The 20,668-nt window shown below is 44.0% G+C and overlaps 1 protein-coding gene across 3 annotated transcripts in view; it reads right to left on the bottom strand.

Moving 5' to 3' along the window:
- The window catches only part of SNRNP70 (small nuclear ribonucleoprotein U1 subunit 70), a 718,845-nt gene that overhangs the window by 566,723 nt on the left and 131,454 nt on the right, over nt 1-20,668 (bottom strand). For all 3 annotated transcript variants that reach the window (XM_044083355.1, XM_044083354.1, XM_044083353.1), the window contains exon 4: nt 17,174-17,228. In XM_044083355.1, the coding sequence (XP_043939290.1) occupies nt 17,174-17,228 (55 nt within the window). The remainder of the gene's footprint in view (nt 1-17,173; nt 17,229-20,668) is intronic.

Raw genomic sequence — 20,668 nt, 5'->3', positions numbered from 1 at the left:
TAGGTGGATTGCCTGGTTTAAAGACACTCTGGATAACACCTTAGGCATAAATGTAGGATTAGTTCTCATGGACACCCTATCTTGATGGAAGATTAGGAAGGGTTGTACTGCCATTAAGGCCTGAAGCTCAGAAACCCTCCTTGCTGAGGTAATTGCCAGTAGGAAAGCAGTTTTCCATGACAGGTGCTGTAGATCTGCTGTTGCTGCTGGTTCAAACGGAGGGAGTCTCAACTTTTCTAGCACAAAGTTCAAGTCCCATGCTGGTAAGGGTGGTTCCCTAGGAGGTTTTACATTCTTTATCCCTCTGAGGAACTGCCTGAGTAGAGGATGTGAAAAGACAGGTGGATCAAAGCTGTATTCTGCTGAAATAGCTGATGCATGTATCTTGATGGAGGAATAGGACAGGCCTGTATGTAGAAGCTCTGCCAAATACTCCAGAATGTTAGCAATATCTACTCGACACATCTTTTCCTCTTTCAGTACTCCAAATGACAAACCTTTTCCATTTTCCTGCATAGTTCCTTCTTGTTGAAGGTCTGCGGGCTTCAAGGATAATGTCTTTAACCCTTTGGGAAAGATCTGGATTAGTTGCAGCTATGTGATGTTCCAGGCAGTCCGTTGCAAAGTTTTTAGGTTTGGATGCATGATGCTGTAGTTGTTCTGAGTTAACATCAAAGGCATCAGGGGTATTGTCCACATTTTCTCCCGAGACATGCTCCTCAGCAATGGGTACCAGTGTTGTCTTGGCCAGTTCGGAGCTATCAGGATTATCCTTGGACGTTCCTCCTTGATCTTTAGTAATACCCTGTGTATCAAGGGAAGAGGTGGAAATGCATATGCTGTCAGACCTTTCCAGCTGAAGGAGAGCGAATCCACCTTCCATGCAAGTGGGTGGAATGTCCTTGTGCAGAATTTTTTGAGCTGGTGATTGAGAGGGGAAGCGAATAGATCTATTTGTGGCATTCCCCATTTCTTTATGATGGTCTTGAAGATGTCCGGGTGTAGCATCCATTCGTGAGCATCAGAGGTGGTTCTGCTTAACATGTCTGCTAGAGTGTTCTCCTTTCCCGGTACAAATATTGCCTGTAACTGGATGTTGTAGCCGAGTGCCAGATTCCAAAGGTCCAAAGTCATTCTGCATAGGGGCATTCCCCATTTCTTTGTGATGGTCTTGAAGATGTCCGGGTGTAGCATCCATTCGTGAGCATCCGAGGTGGTTCTGCTTAACATGTCTGCTAGAGTGTTCTCCTTTCCCGGTACAAATATTGCCTGTAACTGGATGTTGTAGCAGAGTGCCAGATTCCAAAGGTCCAAAGTCATTCTGCATAGGTGGTATGAATGAGTGCCTCCCTGCTTGTTGATGTACCACATGACTGTGGTGTTGTCTGTCCTTATCATCAAATGTCCTTCTTTGAGGAATGGTCTGAATTTTTGGATTGCCAGTTTTACTGCCAGCATTTCTTTTTGGTTTATGTGCAGGTGCAGCTGGTCCTGAGTCCACAATCCTTGTACGCATTTGTCCAGCATGTGTGCCCCCCATCCTAGGTCTGAGGCGTCTGTTGTGATGGTTTGGCTTGTTCGAAAGTTGTGGAAGGGTAGGCCTGGGTTTGACTGGCATGCTTGAGCCCACCATAGGAACTCCTGTTTTAGGCATGGGATTAGTGGTATTTCTGCTTCTAGACTGTGCCTGTGTTGGGACCATAAATTCTTTAGGTACCACTGTAGTTTTCTCATATGCAGTCTGGCATGTGGGACCAAGATTATGCATGATGCCATGAAGCCCACGGCCTGCAGAACTTTTCTTGCTGTTAGTTTGTTCTGTTTTGTTAATGCCAAGAAGTAAAGAGGGAGTTCTTTTTGTTTTTCTGCAGTTAGGAATGCCATTTGTTTGACTGTGTCCAATTCCGCGCCCAAGAATGTTCTTGTTTGGGATGATATCAGCCTTGACTTTTGTAAATTGACTGTGTATCCCAGGGCTTGTAGCAAGTAAATGACCCTTTGTAAATCTGTTGTCAGCTTGCTTTTGTTGTCCGCTTGTAACAGGCAGTCGTCCAGGTATGGATAAATTTGGATTCCCTGTAGTCTGCAGTGGGCGATTACTGATGCCAGGCATTTTGTGAATACTCTGGGCGCAGTAGATAAGCCAAAGGGCAATGCTGAGAATTGATAATGCTCTGATCCTACAAGAAATCTGGGGTATCTTCTGCAATTTGGTCGAATGGGGACGTGCAGGTATGCCTCCTTGAGATCTAGAGTTACCAGCCAACACTCCTTGCCCAGCATGGGAAGGAGTTGCTGTAGGGTCAGCATTTTGAATTTTGGGACAATGATGTATGTGTTTAAGATGGACAGGTCGAGAATAGGTCTCCAGCTTTTTTCTTTTCTTGGTACTAGGAAGAGTCTGGAGTAGAATCCTTTGCCCTGTTCTGTTATTGGTACTCTTTCCACAGCTCTCATCTTTGTTAATTGCCTTATCTGTTGTAGAGATTCTATTTTTTAATTTGGAGGCAGGTTTGGCATTCCTCTTTTGACTGGTAAGGTGTGGAAGTGGAACCGGTAGCCTTGGTCTATGGTTTGCAAAATCCACTTGTCTTTTGTGATATAGTGCCAATTTTTCGAAAATAAGGCTAACTTTCCGCCTAATGGTGCTGCTATTTGCTCCCTGGTAGGCGGAGTTAGAGCCAAGTCACTGTGATTGTCCTGTTGCAGTGGTAGTGGTCGTGTCTGTGCCTCTGTTATTACCTTGCCACTGTCGTCCTCTGTAGGCACCTCCTCTGGATTGATTTCTGCCTCTGGAGCGTCTATTCCTGCCCCTTTGGGATCTTGTGGAGTCAGGAAAGGACCAATTTTTGGCAGGCCAATTCCTGCTAAACCTTGGGGGCTGAACCTGTAAGAAATCTTTAACTGTTTGTACAGATTTTGCCTTTTCTTCCATTTTCTTCATTACCTCCTGGGCAGGTGTACCAAATAAACTGGCCTTATCCATAGGAGCATCTAATAGCTTAGCTTTAACATGATCCGGTAAGACCTGCTCTTTCAACCATGCATGTCTTCTTATCACTGTGCCAGTCATGGCTGATCTAAATGAAGCCTCCAGTGCATTGTAGCCACATTTTAAGGAATGGTTACTAACCTGTTGTATGTTATTCACCATTTCTAATATATATTTCTTATCTATAGATTCATCAGAGGTTAGTTTTTTAGTTAACTGATCAAGCATAAACTCTTGGTATTGGATCATGTGAAACTGACAGTTTAGAGCTCTAGCTGAGAGAGTAGCCAAAGTGTAAACTTTTTTACCCCATCTGTCTAAAGACCTGGATTCCCTTTCTGAAGGAATAGGGTTTTTTGCTGTGGTCGAGGCTACTGCCTTAGGCCCCTGGGAAATAGTTTCGGGGTCTGCCAGTGGGGCCTTGTATAGGTGGTGATGAGTGTCTGGTACCCTGTAAAATCTATCAGGTTTGGCAGGGGCTGGAGGTAAAGAATCATGAGCAGTGCAGACATCATTAAATGCATCATCCACAACAGGCAAAACAGGAGGAATAGCTAAGGGCCTATGTTGTGGTAAGTGCAGAAAAGTCCTAAGCCTTTTTCTTGAATCTGAGAAATCTTGTCCCTGCCATTGGAATTGCTCTCTCATGGCATGTAAGGTTTCCCAAAGGAAAATTCCTCTGGTGGAGAGGCAGCTGGAATGGATTCTTCCGCATCAGAGTCTTCATAAGTAGAGAAAGGATCCTCTGGCTGTTCTGTAATGTCGGAGTCATCCGCAGAATCATCAGAGGACACTGGCTCGGGGGGCTCTGTTCTAGGTCTCTTCTCTGGGGGCTGAGAGGCCCTGTCTGGGTGAGATTGGGATCCCCTAATTAAGGATATTAAATCTTCTGCCAGAGTAAGCATTTGTGAACTGGAAGTGGGCCTGTGTGAGGAAGGTTTAACAGGCACTGACTTAGCAGATTTGGCTGCTTTAGCCCTGGCAAAGGCCTTGATAGACATGGCTGCAGGGGGTCTAGCAGCACCACGTGCTGGGGTAGAGACATCCAAAGGGATGGTGTCTGATAACTCACTAGAAGCCACAGTAAGCCACAGTTGTAGGCAAAATTTCTGAGGCCGATTCAGGTAAAGTAGCGGGAGCCTCAGTAGTAGTCATAGATTCGGCTGAAGATTGACCAGTTTTCTCGGTTTCGGCCGAAACAGAGACACTCGCGGTTTGCTTAACCGCGGTTTCGGCCGAAACCGCGGACCGCGAGTGTCTGTCTTTTTCCTTGCGTTTTTTAACAATTTGGGTAGTCGGAGGATCCGACGGCATAATGTACGCAAAGTCTGAGCCGAAAAACTGCTCAGCAAACTCCGACCGACGCCTTAGCGTTCGGTTGAAGGAAGCACAGGCCGAACAGGCTGCTACGTCGTGGTCTGGGCCTAAGCAAGGCAGACAGTAAGAGTGGAAATCTTTATGAGGTATTTGTTTCCCATAAGTTAAACAGTTATTGACTTTTTCTGACATCGGCTGTGGCAAGAAAGAGTCCCCAACGGGGTACTAAGCTTTAGAAGTCTTCGAAGTAGTATTCGGTAGTAGTAATCTCTGGATCTGACCGACCGGCACTTGCGAACAGCTTCTGCTTCGGGCGCCACGCGGCAAGAAAGACTGAGGAAAATGGCGTCGGCTGATGCCTTTATACCCGAAGACCAGCAGAGATGACGTCGGGTGAAGTGCGACATCAGCCGAAGCCGGACCCAGACTTTGGAATCCGGCCGACCGAAGGGCTGCCTGACGACAGGACAACCCATTTGTTATGACTGCAGATGCATCCATGAAGGACATCAGAGCGACTTTTTCCTTATATTTTTTGTCTTAGGAAGGGGTGAGACCTCCGACCCAGATAGAGCCTCCGAGAAAGGTGTCTTTAGTAAACTTTTTAAAATAAGTTTATTTTTACACTGCTAGTGTCCAAATACTAAAACTAGCACAAATGTCACAATCAGCTTTAATATGATCTATGCCCAAAAAGTAGACAACTGACGTGTATCTGAGTTAGGCATCTTACGTCCACACTTGTCACACTGTTTAAAACCCAACTTAGCTTTGTCTGACATGGTAAGGAAACAATGCTATCCTATAGACAAAAAGGAAGAAAATACCAGTAATGTTGTGTTAAGAAATACCACTAGTAAAAAGGGAAGGCCTGTCAAAGACAGGAGAGGAGGACATTTTGGTAAAAAATTAAATTACTAAGGAAAAGGGTAGGAAATAGGCCTAGGTTATAGGAGACAGTGAGAAAAGGCTAACTGGACTAAAAATTTAGTAATTTAGAAGAAAAACTGCCATAAAAACAATTTACTACTAAAGCTTTGAGAGAGATGGCCAACACGCCTGACTAAGAACGCAGCAAATAAGATCTGGAGTATCTAGGAGAGAGGCACTGTGGGTAGGTTCTTAGCTGAGAGTTTTTGGCTTGCACAAGCTGGAAACGGCTGCATCGGTTCGGAGGACGGAATAGAGGTCCCATCTGTAATGTATGAATAAAGATTAACATCAGATTGCAATTTATTACAAAAGATACATAGATTTGCTATTTGTAAAGGTAGTGAAAAAAGTTATGTTCTTACCATAACGTTCCATCTGAGTAGTAGAATTCATTCTTCTGCACATCCGGGCCGGCAAAACTTTTCAAGCATCAGCTACAAGCTCCACCCTTACCTATATTACATCACTTCCTCCTATCTAGCCCCAGATAGAGCTTGCTGACACTAAATGGCAACATAACCACAATTCTAAACAGGAAAAACCTGAAGAGTGAGGGGGATGGAGGGAGGGAAGGCGCAGAAGAATGAAGTCTACTACTCAGATGGAACGTTATCTGAAGTAGTTGACTTCATTCATTCTGCACATATGGGACAGAGTCCCCAGCTACTAATATTCCTGGGAGGACCTTATGGAAGGATCTTTGAGCACCGCAGAGCCAAAGGATGCCCTCCCACTAGAAATAAGATCTAATTTATAATGAGAGATGAATGTGTGCGAATTGGCCCAAGTAGCTGCCGCACAGATATCATCTAACGGAACTCGACCAGAAAGCTGCAGAAGTGGCCATTGCTCTAGTGGAATGAGCCTTCAATACACCAGGAGAAGATAGACTTTTGTCCTTATAAACCTGTGCAATACAGAGAGTTATCCACCTTGCTAAGGACACTTTCGAAACTGCATTGCCCAAAAATGGTTTAGAAAAGGATACAAACAATTGATCAGACTTCCAGAAGGGTTTAGTCCTATGGAGATAAAAACAAAGCTGTCTATGGACATCCAATAAACGAAGCTTACGTTCACCTCTATTTTGGAAATTTGGGAAGACTGGCAAATTGATAGACTGATTAATATTGGCTGCAGAGGGCACCTTGGGAAGAAAGGAAGGGTTCGTACGCAGCAAAACCCTATCCTTGTGGAAAACCAAATAGGGGGGCAAGGAGGATAAAGCCTGCAACTCTGAAACTCTCTTGGCTGAAGTGATGGCAACCAAGAAGGCCGTTTTCCACAACAAAAACTTCATCAGAACTGAACCGGATGGCCCGAAAGTGGTGTGGGGGGGGGGGGGTGTCAAAGCCTGAAGGACTAAAGTCAGATCCCAGGGGGGCACGGTTTAACTGGTGGTCGCAATAAAAAAGTGCCCTTCAGGAAAGCTTTCATAATTTGGCAGAAGCCAGAGCAACCTTATTTTCACCCACATGAAAATTAGAGATGGTAGCCAGCTGAACCTTTATGGTGGAAGCACTAGTGCCTGATCGAAAAAGATCGGCCAGAAAATCCAGTATGACCGGAACAGGGGCTGTAAACTGGTTCAGATTGCGCTGAGAAGCCCAAACGCAAAAACAAAGCTACCAGAATATTCTTAACAGGGGACGAAAGTCCCGATGATCATGGGAACTGGAGCAGCCACACAGTCAGCTTGAGACTGTCCAGGTTGGGCAGGGGCAAGCCCGACTGGTGAGAAATCAGATCTGGGCATGGATCTAGAGTCCATGGAGGAACCAACAGGGGAGACCCCATAGGAAGGGAAACCACGCGACGCGGCCAGAAGGGGCAATGAGAATGACTTTGCACTGCAGCCGGCAAGCTCTCTGAAGGAACTTCGGAATAAGAGGTAACGGGGGATAAGCACACAGTAGCCCGGGAGGCCAAGCATGGACTAGGGCGTCCCTGGGGACATCTCCCGGAGGGGGGAATCAGAGCGAAGAAGTTGCTGCACTTCCTGTTGGAAGGATATGCGAAGAGATCGCAGCAAGGTTGACGCCAAACACAGAAGATCTTCTCCGCCACTAATCGTTTCAGAGACCACTCGTAAGGCAGAAGGACTGCCCTGCTGAGACTGTCCGCTAGAATGTTGGAGCATCCCGGGGTATGCATTGCTATGAGAAACCGGCTGGTGGATATGGCCCACTCCCAAACCCTCATGGCCTTGCGACAAAGGGGGTAGGATCAGGTCCCTGGCCCACTCCCAAACCCTCAAGGCCTTGGGACAAAGGGGGTAGGATCAGGTCCCTCGCCGTTTGTTAATATACCAGACTACAAACATGTTGTCTGATTGAATGGCTACCGTCCCCGGAGGTAGGACAGGGTGGAAGGCTCTCAAAGCTAAAAGCACTGCCCTCATCTCCAGGACATTGATGTGTAGCTTGGTCTTTGGAGGGGACCACGTGCCTTGGACCATTCTTCCCAGGAAGTGCCCCCGCCACCCTAGCTGGGAAGCAACCTCCCAGGAAGTGCCCCCACCACCCGAGCTGGGAAGCGTCCGTGGTCACAGTGGCTTGAGCCAGAGGGGCTACAAAGTTGCGCCGCGTGAAAATGCCCGCAGATTGAAGCCACCACTGTAGTGACTTTCTGCATGTCCGATTGAGTCGGATGTGGAAATCCATCGGAAGGTCTAGCCAGAACCACTGAACTGCCAGATTCCACTGAAGGACCCTCATGTGAAGACGTGCAAGTGGGAGGATAGAGATTGCGGCTGCCATCAAACCCAGGGCCCTGAGAACATCGGCTGCTTTGACTACCAAGTGATCCAAGATCGCCAATACATGGAGTCTGAGATTTTCTAAACTTTCCGGGGTGAGAAAAATCTTTGAATCGAATCCAACCTTGCCTCAAAGTCTATGATCTGAACCAGAGCCAGGTGTGACTTGTTGATATTGATCGTGATGCCCAACTTGTGAACCAGACTGAGGAAGTAGTGTAGGACCCAACAAGAGACGTTTGGTGGATGCAGCCAAGAGCCAGTCGTCTAGGTAAGGGAATGCCCTGAAGTCTCAGGTGAGCCGCTACGACCGCCATAACCTTGGTGAACACCCTGGGGGCTGTGGTAAGACCAAAGGGTAGGGCTGTGAACTAAAAGTGACTGGCCCCTAGCTGGAAACGTAGAAACCTTCTGGAGCTCCTGTGGACCTTGATGTGACAGTAAACATCCTGGAGGTCTAACAACCACATCCAGTCACATTCTCTTAGAAACAGTAGAATGGACTGCAGAGTGACCATCCGGAATTTTAGTTTCTCTACTGACAGGCTGAGGATAGACAGGTCCAGAATGGGCCCGAGTTCCCCAGTCTTCTTTGGCACTAAAAAGAACCTGGAGTAGATACCTGATCCGGATTGATCTGGGGGGACCAGCTCGATGGCTCATTTTTGTAGCAGCTTCGAAACCTCTAAAGCTGCAGCCTCCTTGTGAGCGGGTGGAACATCTGGAAGGCGTGCTGGAGTAATGGGACATGAAATGAAGGGGATAGAATATCCTCTGGATATGATGTTCAACACCCAGCGGTCTGCAGTAATGGACACCCATGCCGCTGGATGCAAGGAAAATCTTCCCCAGACTGCCTCCAGAGTAGAGCAGCCGGGCAACCCCTCAGGAGTGCTGTGCGGGTGTGTCGGAAAAGGGTTCCCTAGACCTGAAGTTTCTGGGACCCCCTCTGCCTCTGGGACAGTGTCAGTCTTGTTCCCCTCTGCCTCTGGGGGATGAACACTCCTGAGTGTCACGAAAGGACTGTGATTTCCAGAACCACATCTTCTTTTGCCCCTTTTGGTTCCTGTAATAGGACCTCTGGGGGTTAGAGAAACTGATTCAGACAGCTGACTAAGTCTTTCAGTCCTTCTCACGCTGGGTTAGTGTGTCATGTACAGTCTTCCCAAATAGGGATGATCCATCGAAAGGGGCGTTGATGAGACACCTTAAAGGGGTCCGCAAATTGACAACCTGATCCAGGTGTGACGCTTCAAGGCAATGCCTGTACCAGCAGCCCTAGCGGCTCCCTCCGTAGCAGGAGAGAGGAGACGCATACAGGTATTAGTCACTGATTTCAGAGTAGTCATCTTCGCAGTGAAAGACTGCTTGTCCAGCTGTGAAGAGACTTTGGGGGCGACTCGCTTAATTCCGATATAAGGTCTTGCTGCAGTCTAATAACATGTGCCAAGTAATTCAGCGCACAAACAGAAAATGTCGCTGACGAGTACATGCCTTTCCCGAAACGATCCATCTACCTAGACTCTGGTGATGAACCGAGAAACTCTCCTGTGCCAGTTCCTTCTCTGTGGCAGCTGCAACCACCAAAGTGTCTACCGGGGCTCTTCGACCGTGCCTGCCCGACGGCGGGGAAAGAATCTTGTCTGGCCTTTTGGGTATAGGCTCTACGGTGTCAGGATCCTTTCATGCCCTAGTGATAAGGTCCACCAAAGGGTCCGCTGGAAGGGAGACCCAGGAAGTAGATGGGCCCGCGCCAAAGGCCTCCAGGAAAACGGACTCATCCGCAGAGGGTTTGGGAGCTGACCAACCTCCTCTTTGGTGGAGGATCTCCATAATGTCTCCGAACGAGACATCCTCGGTATGTGATCTGGGGGAACCCTCTCCTTCATCCAAGTCCATATCAGTGGTAATGGACTCAGGGGAGTCCAAGTGCCTCCTTTTACACTTGCGCTTACGAGGTTCCTCTCCAGTGGGACTAGAGAGGATTCGTAAGCCTCCGGAAGTTCCCTGAGGGGAACAACCTGGGGTTGCTTTGACACGGGCTGTCCCTGCGACAGTAATGGGAGCAGAATCCAAAATCAGAGGGGTGTGGGTAGGATCCGAGTAGGTGAGCTGTGGTCTCAACCCCTGGGAGAGAACCCTTTCCACTGCCCCGAATACAGATGGAGAGCACCTCTGTAGAACGTAAAGACGAGGCTCTCCCCGGCACCGAAGCAGGGATCGGAGCAGACTGGGTAGTCCGGGCACTGAGGATGGGATCCGAAAAAGCGAGATCTCGACCCTCAGGTCAGACACCTCTACCACGGCTCCGAGAGACCTCAGAGATCGGATCTGAGGAACTCAAGGTAACGGCCGGCGGACGCGAGAATCAGCGCTGACCCAACAGCTCCAAAAGGTCTCGGACCAGAGAACCCAGAAGCATCGGGTCGGATCGGGGAAGGAGCAATAGGATGGAACATAGCTGGAGGACCCTCTCCAATGGGAGAGGGCCCTGGTAAGAGACCCCCATCTGAATCTGGTTCTGAATGAACTTCCCCAGACTGTCCATATCAAGGTCAGAGACGCTCAGAGTTGACCTGGAGGAAGCAACAGACTCTGGTCTGGGCCGGATCTGAGGGGAGTGCCTTAGCTCCAAAGACTCAGTCGGCTCAGACGAGAAACCGGGAGAGCGGAACGAGACCTGGGTACCTTAGAAGAGGGGCTGGAGAAACTCACTGTCCGGTGATGTTTTCCTGGGCCTGTCCCTCTCTTAGGGGCAGAAAGCCCCTAACTCTCTGGGACGACTCCGAAGCAGCCCTGGCGGGAGGCTGAGTCCCTGCCTGCACAGTGTCACTGGCTGGGGATGAGACCGAGGCAGACTCCAGAGCAGAAGCTGGCAGCAGACCCTTAGCCACAAGCTTAGCCCAACGATCCTTCGACACCCTGGAGTTAAAGCCTGAACAAGTGTCGCAGGATGCAGACAGATGGGCGACCCCTAAACATAGAGTGTGGCCATCGACTGGTGAGAGCTTATGACCACACTCTGCAGTTCTTAAATAGAACCTTAAGCTGTTCAGCCATAGTAGAAACAGTACAAGCCCTAACAGCCCACTCATACACACACTTAACAGGGATTGGGCCTAGGCGGGAAACCAGTATCACAAACCAAAACACTTAAAAAAAAAATAATAAAAAAAAAAAACTTTTTTTTTTTTTGCAACTAACACGACGACCAACGCGAAGGGAGGAAAAAGGTACTCACTCAACTATCGCCAAAAAGACCAAAAAAAACTTACCACCTTGCTTACAAAGCAGTGACCACGATGCTGACTCTTAGAACGGCAAACGAGATCTGGGGCTAGATAGGAATAAGTGATGTAATATAGCTAAGGGATGAGCTTTGGAGCCAATGCTTGAAAAGTTTTGCTAGCTCTGATCTGAATCGGATCCCTATACCCACATGTGCAGAATGAATTAAATCAACTACTTCAGATCAGAATTTTTGGAATTCATGGGAGTTAACCCACATGGACTGAAATTTACTTGGGGTATGGAGATTTAGCATCTCATTTTTGGATGTAGTTTTCTATGTGGATAGTAAACAGAGGATTCAGCATAAACCATATAGGAAACCCACAGCTGTTAATTTTCTGAATGCCACTAGTATGCACCCCACTCACCTCATTGAGTCATTGCATATGGAGATTCAAACTTTGATGTTAGGTTAAAGGAAATTTGTTTAAATGAGGTGTATGACAGATTACAGGTCAGAGATTATGATGACAGAATATTACAAAAGGCAAGGAGTAAAATCATGAGTGATAGGGAGGGTCATACCAGGGCAACTACGAGTTATAATGGAGGAGAAGTTATACCAGGGCAACTACGAGTTATAATGGAGGAGAAGTTATCTATCAGAAGAATGAAGATTACGAGAAATTATTTTTCGTCACCAGATATTATGAATTCTCCTCTGTTTTGGAAAAGATAGTGAAGACAGGCTTGGAAAACTGTTAGTGAAGACGGTTCTATTGGCTCATTGTTTCCCAAACATGGCTTTTTCTTATGGAAGGTATAACAACCTTAAAAGAATTGAACAAGAAATTTTTGAACCCTGTACGTCAGGGTACGATGGATAGAACAGCAAGTACTTACAGTTGTGGAAATTCTTCAGTATGTAAATCGGGTAAAGAACCTACATGGGTGTAGAATTAATGGGAAACTGTATAGGGCCAACAAATTTTATAACTAACAGCTATAGGGTGATTTATATAATAGGTTGTGGCTGCTACCCTACTTCCTGGTATATTGCTCAAACCACCAGGAAGGCCAAAATCCAAATTTTGTAACATTTAAGTGATGTCAGAAGGCAGAAGTCAAAAAGTTCTGTGGCCATGCATTTTTTGTCCAAGCATCAGGGTTCAGATGGTCTGTTTTTTAGTATTCTAGCACGACCAATCAGCAGCAGGGGAAACTAAGAAACAATTAAACAGACTAGGGAGCAGAATGATTAGTTTTCATAACTTGCAATCCAATCGAATGAACTTAGAAAATAATTTGATTTGAAACAGGAAGTTAGGATGTCATTTGCACTTTATGTATGAAAAGTTATTGTAAATCTTTTGGGTGTACTTAAAAATTACATGAAATGCATTTGAGATATTTAGTTGCATGACAATATTTAAAATAGTTTTAAAAGTGCATTTATGATTTGTTAAAATATGTAATGTTATTTGGCTCACATATGAAAGTGCAACAGTTACAAAACTTGAAAGTTTATCAATTGGGTTAATGAATTAATATTCATATTTTGCATCTTTACTGAAATAACTTAGAAAACAATCAGATTTGAAATAGGGAAGCTAGGAAGTTATTTGCACTTTATATGTAGAAAAATGTTTGATATTGAAACTAATAAAGATATATAAAACATTTTACAAGACATTTATTTATATAATGACAATGGTGTATTGTAAACACTCAATGCCATTTGGCTTACATAGAGAAGTGCAATAGCTTGAAAGTCTGAGAATGTTTGCTTACTGTATTAATTTAATGGAATAGTTTAATTGGTCAATTAAATTATTTGAAGTGGGGGTATTTATTATATATAGGGTGATATTATTATAATTATATATATGGGGATATAATTGTGTTAAAAAATGTTCCAGCAGAAGGCAAGAAGCCGAGGTACCAGAACGCGTTTAAGAGAGTTTGTCTTGTCCTGCAGTGGTGTTCCTGGTTGTGGGATTTATTTATTTTTTTTTTGGGAATACTAATCGCAACAGGCTATATAACAAAAGTCATGGCAAAATCAGAAACTGCAACTCAGACATGAGCCTTCTGATTCAACCAACCAAGAAACAAAAGTGCCTAATGAAGTCCAACAAAAGCAATTATGAGGTCATGATAGCTTCCCACTTTAAGGACAGTCAAGGCCTTCAGCTAGGTGAGGAACCTTAAGGGCAATACTTGGCACAGTGCAGAACTGGTGGTAAAAAGCATAACCTTCACGGACTAGGGTGATAGCTCACCCACTGGCTGATGAGCCAAGCTCAATCCAACTATCCCCTGTGTAACCTCTGCTAGCATATTCATCCTAGCTACCAACAGGGACCAGGTCCTGAAGATACTTGCCAAGGCCAAAAACACTGCTTCAATGGGCCCCCAAAATATACCTACTTGCCTCCTAAATTGCCTAAAACACAACCCAGCAAGGTTACTTCAAGGCACTACAGCCTAAAAACAGGTTGCGTTCCAGGTGAATAGAGGCACAAAAGTCAATCCTCTTCATAAAGGATGGAACTATTAACTGACCCAGGAACTGTAGACCTAGTCTGACAAGTCTAACATGCAAAACCATGAAACAAATTATTATGGAAATGAAAAAGGTCAGTGACAACCTAAAGATATTGAACCACCAGGTGTTGACTAGTAAGGAAACTAAAGTACATACTGCAGAGGCAGCCAAGCTTGCCAAACAAGATAAATGGAAGCCACATGCAACAAGACTAGGACTAAAAGTACATTACCAGCTGTAATTCTATAGGAGATGCTGGAGCAGAGCTTAACAGCATAAAAACAAAGCCAGCACCTGCGACAGTGAAAGTGGCTGCTTTGAATTTTATATCGTAGATTTCTGAATCAAAGTTTTTTCAGAGTGCATTTATTATTTTACTGATATCATTTGTTGTATTGTGCCTTTAACTTTAGACAAGATTTACTTATTTTACTGTCCTGTTGGCTCAGTCAGACCTGAGGTCTAACATTTAGTTGAGAAATTTAGGCACTTGAAAGCTCGACTACTTAACCTAGTAGACTTCAAAAGGGTCATCATGGCTATAAATGAGGGCAAACCTGACCAGGTCAATCAACAATACCCCACACACTATTGTTTACTAACTCTCAGAACTAGGTATAAACCCCTAATAAATTTGTGGATTGCCAGCTAGCTCACAGATATGGCCCAAGAAGTCGGGATCGGAGACCACCTCCACCACAAGACCAGTCACCAGCAAAGTACTCAAGGTTCTGTGTTGGGCCTGCTTGTTTGGCATCTAGTTCTTAAAAGGTCAAGGCTAATGTCAAAGGCCTCTGGCTTACTAAGTTCGCAGATGCCTAAATTGGGAGCCATCACAGATATCCACCACTTCAACAGGAACCCAGCCAGACACCGTCAACAGCTGGAATGCCCTCAAAAAGGTCTCCATCAGGAGACTTCAGGGTACGAATACATTGTCCTACACAGATCATCTTAAGGTACTCTCTAAACTTAGTGTCCTACAGGGTATCAAGAGGCGTTCTATGGCTACTATACAAGGCACTCTCAGATCCAGCTTTGATGGATCTCTTGTACAACCAAGACAAACAGCACCACAAAAACTAAATTAAAGGACCTGAAATTTGTCTGCAACATAAATAGGGGGAATAAACTCACAATATGTGACCCATTCTAAAGAAACCTTTATCTTTGGATGGAAAAGCTGCAAATTTACCCCCAATATGGCACCCATCCATGTCTTTGACAGAGGTAGACAGTTAAGTAAATTAATCCCCAACATACCCACCCACACCAACTTTAGCTACCAACTTACCCCACCATACAGACATCCAAGGAACTCTGGACAAAACAGGGTTGGGTTTCACTGTTAGGCTTGTAAAGATCCTGGTGGTCATTACCTAGTATAATACTGTGACAGATTACCAATGTAAATGTTCAAGGTAGTCATTTTATTGGGTTCACATAATGTACTATCAGCAAAGTGAAAACCTTGACTATGTAACACCGAATCTCATTTCAATTCAAACCATTCTAAAATAAAAAACAAAATTGAATTGAACCATTTCAGACTAAAAGAAAGCAGAAGATACATTTTGGGTACAGTTGTCATTGATGTAGAATTCTTTAAGTAAAACTAACCGTGAGTAGTCATGACGCAAAAAATTTCACATAGGGGGAAGTGTTCATATATGTATGCATTAAAAAGTTAGGTCAGCAGTGCATTACTTACACAAAGCTCTTAGACCACAGGCTATGCTAATGCTAGACTGCAACGTACTTGCAACCATGATGGCACATGCTAAAGACGTCTATCACTGGTATGTGGAGTGTCAGCAAGTCCATGGGAGAAGGCCCATCAGCTCAAATATCAGGCTGGTTGCCAGAAACAGCCTGCCAGAGATAGGCATGACAGATTTAGAGATATTCACAAGTTCTAGTACAACTGAGCATTTACATTTAACAAGGTGTTTGCAGATTTCACTCTGATCATGGTTCCTGTCCTGTATCCCATGGGCTTTATACATTGATCAAGAAGTGTCACCACTCCCCCACTCAACAGTAACAAATGAAAAAAGCATCATAACACACCATGTTGAACTCCAGTAATTTCGGACTTCCTTAACTGCTTTAATAGAACTTTCCTTCAACTTAATGAATTTGTACAACCTCAGTCGAAGGTTATGAACCAGTGCAGAAAGGTACAGCAACAAGCTATTTTCACAACACAAAGTAAATAAGCAAAAGACAGTGAGGATACACACACCCAATAGTTATGACAAACCGTTAAACACTGACGAACAAAAATATTTAGCAGTCTATGTGAAAAAATTACTAATTTGTACTCGAACGTGATGTGCTTTACCTACTTCAAGTAACAAAGGTTAAATTCATTAGAAAGCAATGTCTGAATGCTGTATCACTATGAAACATACCATGAAAGACAGAATAAAGGCAGTTCAATCAGGTCAGACCTCAGTAATCAACATATACATTAGATGACATTAATAGACACATTACAATCAAGAGATGAAGTACGTACCTCTGCAGTTGCATATTAACACCTCTGGGTGTGAAGTACTGCTTGTTTATATTTGCATCAATTCAAAAACATGCTACAGAAAGTAGCAAGAGATTTCATTTTACAATTTAAAGATAGTGGACTTTAGTGCAGAGATATATTAAAGAGTTCATGTAAAACTCTATATTGTTCATAAATTTCATATTTTTCTAAGCATAAACAATTGCTGAGGCTCATGTGAAAGCTTTCAACTGCATGAACAAAATGCTGCCAATATGTAAGCAACTTGAGCAGTTGCAGAGGTGCTGTTAAGTGGCTTACAAAATATTACAAACTTAGTTACTGCGTGCACTATGATTTACTGGAACCTAAAGAATACTACCACTATAAAAAAGTTGGTGCTGTAGAGTTTGTTGTACTTTAGTAACCTACATGGTTCCAGAAAAATGAACATTGGTTTAAAACAGGAATATAATTTGAGTCTATCAAAAAGTTTAGGCTTCGCCCATTGAGGATCAAAAGTGTGAACATCCACAGCTTGACTGGAGGGAGAAAGTTCTACAAACTAGGGGCTTTGTTTTAAGGGTTGCTCATCCACGGCCAACACTGAACTTTTTCCCAAAAAGGCATAATCTTGCTACCAGAAAACAATCACTGAAGTACAGTTTGTCCAGAAAGGTGTATTAGAAACCTTTTAATTCACATTTTTCTACATTAGTGTTGAGCACCACAAAAGATGGTCACACCGTAAAAAGCAGATCATATGTTTTACAGCACAAATGCCAGCAAAGACAAATTAATCCACAAGTAAAACTGCTTTAGAAAATGTAACTAAAGTATATGCCAAGCTGCACAGCAGTTAAAGGATTAAAATATGCAACTTAATAAACTTACACAACTTCAACTCATTTTCTATCTCTTGTTGTCTTCTTTCAATCTTCTCCCTTCTCTGGAATAAAAAAAAAAAAAAAACACACATTGTGTACAGTTGAAAGCAAAACAACTTTTTTTTTGAGGAGTATCTGTTTGTGAAGGATTACCAAAGCTCCAAAACTTTTACATTAAAAGACTTGCATTATTTTAGAGATTAGTGAGTTATTTGCTAGGTGCAGAGAAGTTGCGCCTCAAAAGCATGCAACTTTTCATCCTCTATGTATAGTCTTCCAGTCAAAGAAATCAGTCAAGGTAATAGAAAGCATTTTGTTTATATTACAATGATAAATTGAGCTGAAAGCAAACAGCAAAATCCAGTCTGCATAAACACATCTATTTTGTTTAAATAAGTTTAGCCTTCGCCACACATTTTTCTAAAGGGGAAGCTCTCCCATTTTATAACCCCAACGGTTTCCTGATATACATCACACTAGACAAAAATCATCAATATTGCAGTACCTTAGTCATCTACATCAAAACAGAGTAGCAAGAATTTCCAATAAGTTCATCTGCAGCTTCCTATAAAAACACTGTTCATAATATAAAATATGCAGTTCAAAGCACAAAAACAAAAATGACATCTGGTTTCCTGCAGAGATACAGACTACTGTTCCAGGTACCCCCTCTTTGTACCATTCGACTAACCCCCATGCCAAACAGCTAGCACAGAATCTCAGCTGGCACAGAAGTAGCATTATCAAGAGAGAAAAACAGGCATCCAGCAGTGTCATCCTCTCTAAGCAAGGACTTTCTACTCTAATACAAATCCAAAATGAAAGGCATTTTAAGGCAAATGCAACACATGCACACTCCCCATGTTTAAAAGCCAGACACCCACCTCACCACACACACGTGGTCCTGTACCACTCTGCAGCTTCATTAATAAGAGTACAGTGATGAATAACCAAACCCTCTGAGAAAGTCAACCATTTAAGTGTACTCCTTAAACCAGCATTCCAAGTCAGACAAACTGGGGTTAAAAAAAGAGGTTATGTACTAACCATAACATTCCATCTGTATTCTCAATTTTCATTCTTCAACTGATGCATTCAAATCTGACCTAGACCATTGCAAAAGCTAGTGGCAACTTAGAACTCTAGCTTCTCCCCTAACCAGGGAGCACCAACTGCAATTACCTCAGATCGTTTGCTGGCTAGAGAGAAAAATGTAAACCGTTCAAAAAGATCTAGACAAGGCTATATCTGGAGTTTTATCATGGTTGAACACACAATTTTTATGTATATCCACTTGCTCTTCCACAAAAACAAGAATGGAGGTTGCTGGGTGGGCAGTTGAATGAAAATAGACAATACAAAAGTTGAGTACCTACCATAACGTTCCATATCTGGATGTCAATTTTCATTCTGTTCTCAACTGATGGGACAGTCTCCAGCCACCTAAATCCCAAGGTGGACTCCAGGATATTCAAGAACCACGGATCCAAATGATGCTCTACTTCTTGATATCTAATCCAATGTCTAACGAGTGATAAAAGGTATTGGGGGGGGGGGGCAAGCTGCTGCTGAACATATTTCATCCATAGAAGCTCTTGAATGAATAAGTTCCTACACACCTGGCTGAATGAGCACATATTGGATTTGGCAAAGGGATAGCCAATCTGCTGAAAATAAAAGGCGATGCAGCCAGCAAGCCACCTGGCTAAGATGACTCTGGACACTAGTTTACCCAGTTTTACATCCCACAAATTAAACAAACTGATTTACATAGAACAAAGGACATCAGAACTGCAGAAGCGTAGCTGCCTATGAACATCCAATAAATGTAATATTCATCTTGGTTGAAATAAATTGGAAAGAAAGCTGGTAAACTGATGAGCTGGTTAATATGGACTTTGATGCTATTTTGAGCAGAAAGAAGCATTAGTTCAGAAATTTAAGACTGCAGAACCAAACTAAAATTACATGAAGAAGGATCCTTAAATGGAGGATTTAAAAGGAGTGTGCCTCACAAAAATGCTTTACAATGTTTGAGAAGCGAGGAACCATCAAATCCAATATGGAAATTTCAATTAGCAGCACTCTGAACTTAAACTGTTGAAGAACTGGCCCCCTTGATTAAAAGTGGAGTCAAGAAATTGAGAATGCTATGAAACTGGGCAGAAAAGGGGGCAATATAATTTTGAATACCCCAGTGTACGAGACTTTTCCATTTACTAGCATAAAGTTTCTTTGTTGATTGTTCAAGGGAGGAAAGTGTGGCAAGCAGGAGAGAAGAGCATAGGTTGTCTGGCTATTACTGGAAATTGAGACACCAAGATGTCAGCTTGAGATTGGCAAGTTTCAGATGAATCATGCCTGTCGGGTGACAGCAGATCTGAAGCTGGGTCCCAAGTCTCGGGTTGACAAATTCAATGAGACCATAAGAAAGGAAACCAAATCTGTCGAGGCCAATAAGGTGCAATGATGACTTTGCTCTTCAACCTGGCAGCTCTCTGCAGGAACTTTCGAATCAAAGGAACTGGGTGACGAGCATAAAGTAGACCGGGGGGAATCCCTCAGTGACCCCTGGGGGGGGGGGGGTAGGGAAAGTAGCTGCTGCACTTATTCAGGAGATGCGAAGAAATTCCAGCAAGGCTGGCCCTATTGTTGGAAAATCAATTCTGCTACATTCTTGAGGGAGTGCTCGTGAGGTAGTAGGATGTACCTGCTCAGTTGGCCAGTTAATACGTTGGACTTACCAGAATATGCATTACTATAAGAAAGCAGTTGGAATAAAAATAGTCCACTACCAAACCTTGAGCGCTTGACACAGGGGGCAAGATCTGGTTCCCCCTTGTTGGCCGCTGTACCAAGCAACTGACATGTCTGAACAGCAATCGTTTCTGAAGAAAGACCACTCTGAAAAGCCTGCAAAGCTAGAAGCACTGCTCTCAAATCTAGGACACTGGCATGCAAATTGTCTTCTTCAGGAGACCATGCGTCTTGGACTGCATTTCCCAGGTAGTGACCCCCACACCACCACTCCAGCTGAGAAGCATTTGTGGTCACAACAGCCTTCAGCTGAGAAGGGTCAAATAAACAGCCTTGTAGAACTGACTGAATCCACCACAGTAGATCCCTTTTGCATATATTCGTGATTTATATCGGAGCAGATAAAGTTGAAGTACTGACCATTGCAAGGCCAGCATCAATTGAATAATTTTCATATGATATTTCGCCAAGGGTAGTAGTGTTACTGCTGCTGCCACTGACATCAAAGCCTGAAGGACCAAGCGATCTGGGAATCTGGTACTACAAACTTTCTCACTTGCGATCTTGCTGTTTTGAACTCTGGAAAAAGGGGAAGCGAGGCTACGGTTGATCTTGAATCAAGCAGTGCTCCCATGAACTCTAGACTGACTTGGTTATGGGCGAGACTTTTAGTAGTTTACATTGATTCTTAGTAGAGCATGTCTGGATCACTTTTTGTCTTGCCATAAGCTGATGCCCGATTGGG

Source organism: Protopterus annectens, chromosome 9.part0, assembly GCF_019279795.1.
Source record: "Protopterus annectens isolate FY-2018-M chromosome 9.part0, PAN1.0, whole genome shotgun sequence".
Lineage (NCBI taxonomy): Eukaryota > Metazoa > Chordata > Ceratodontiformes > Protopteridae > Protopterus > Protopterus annectens.
Note: the sequence above shows the minus strand (reverse complement) of the source record. Positions and strands in the feature narration are given on the sequence as shown.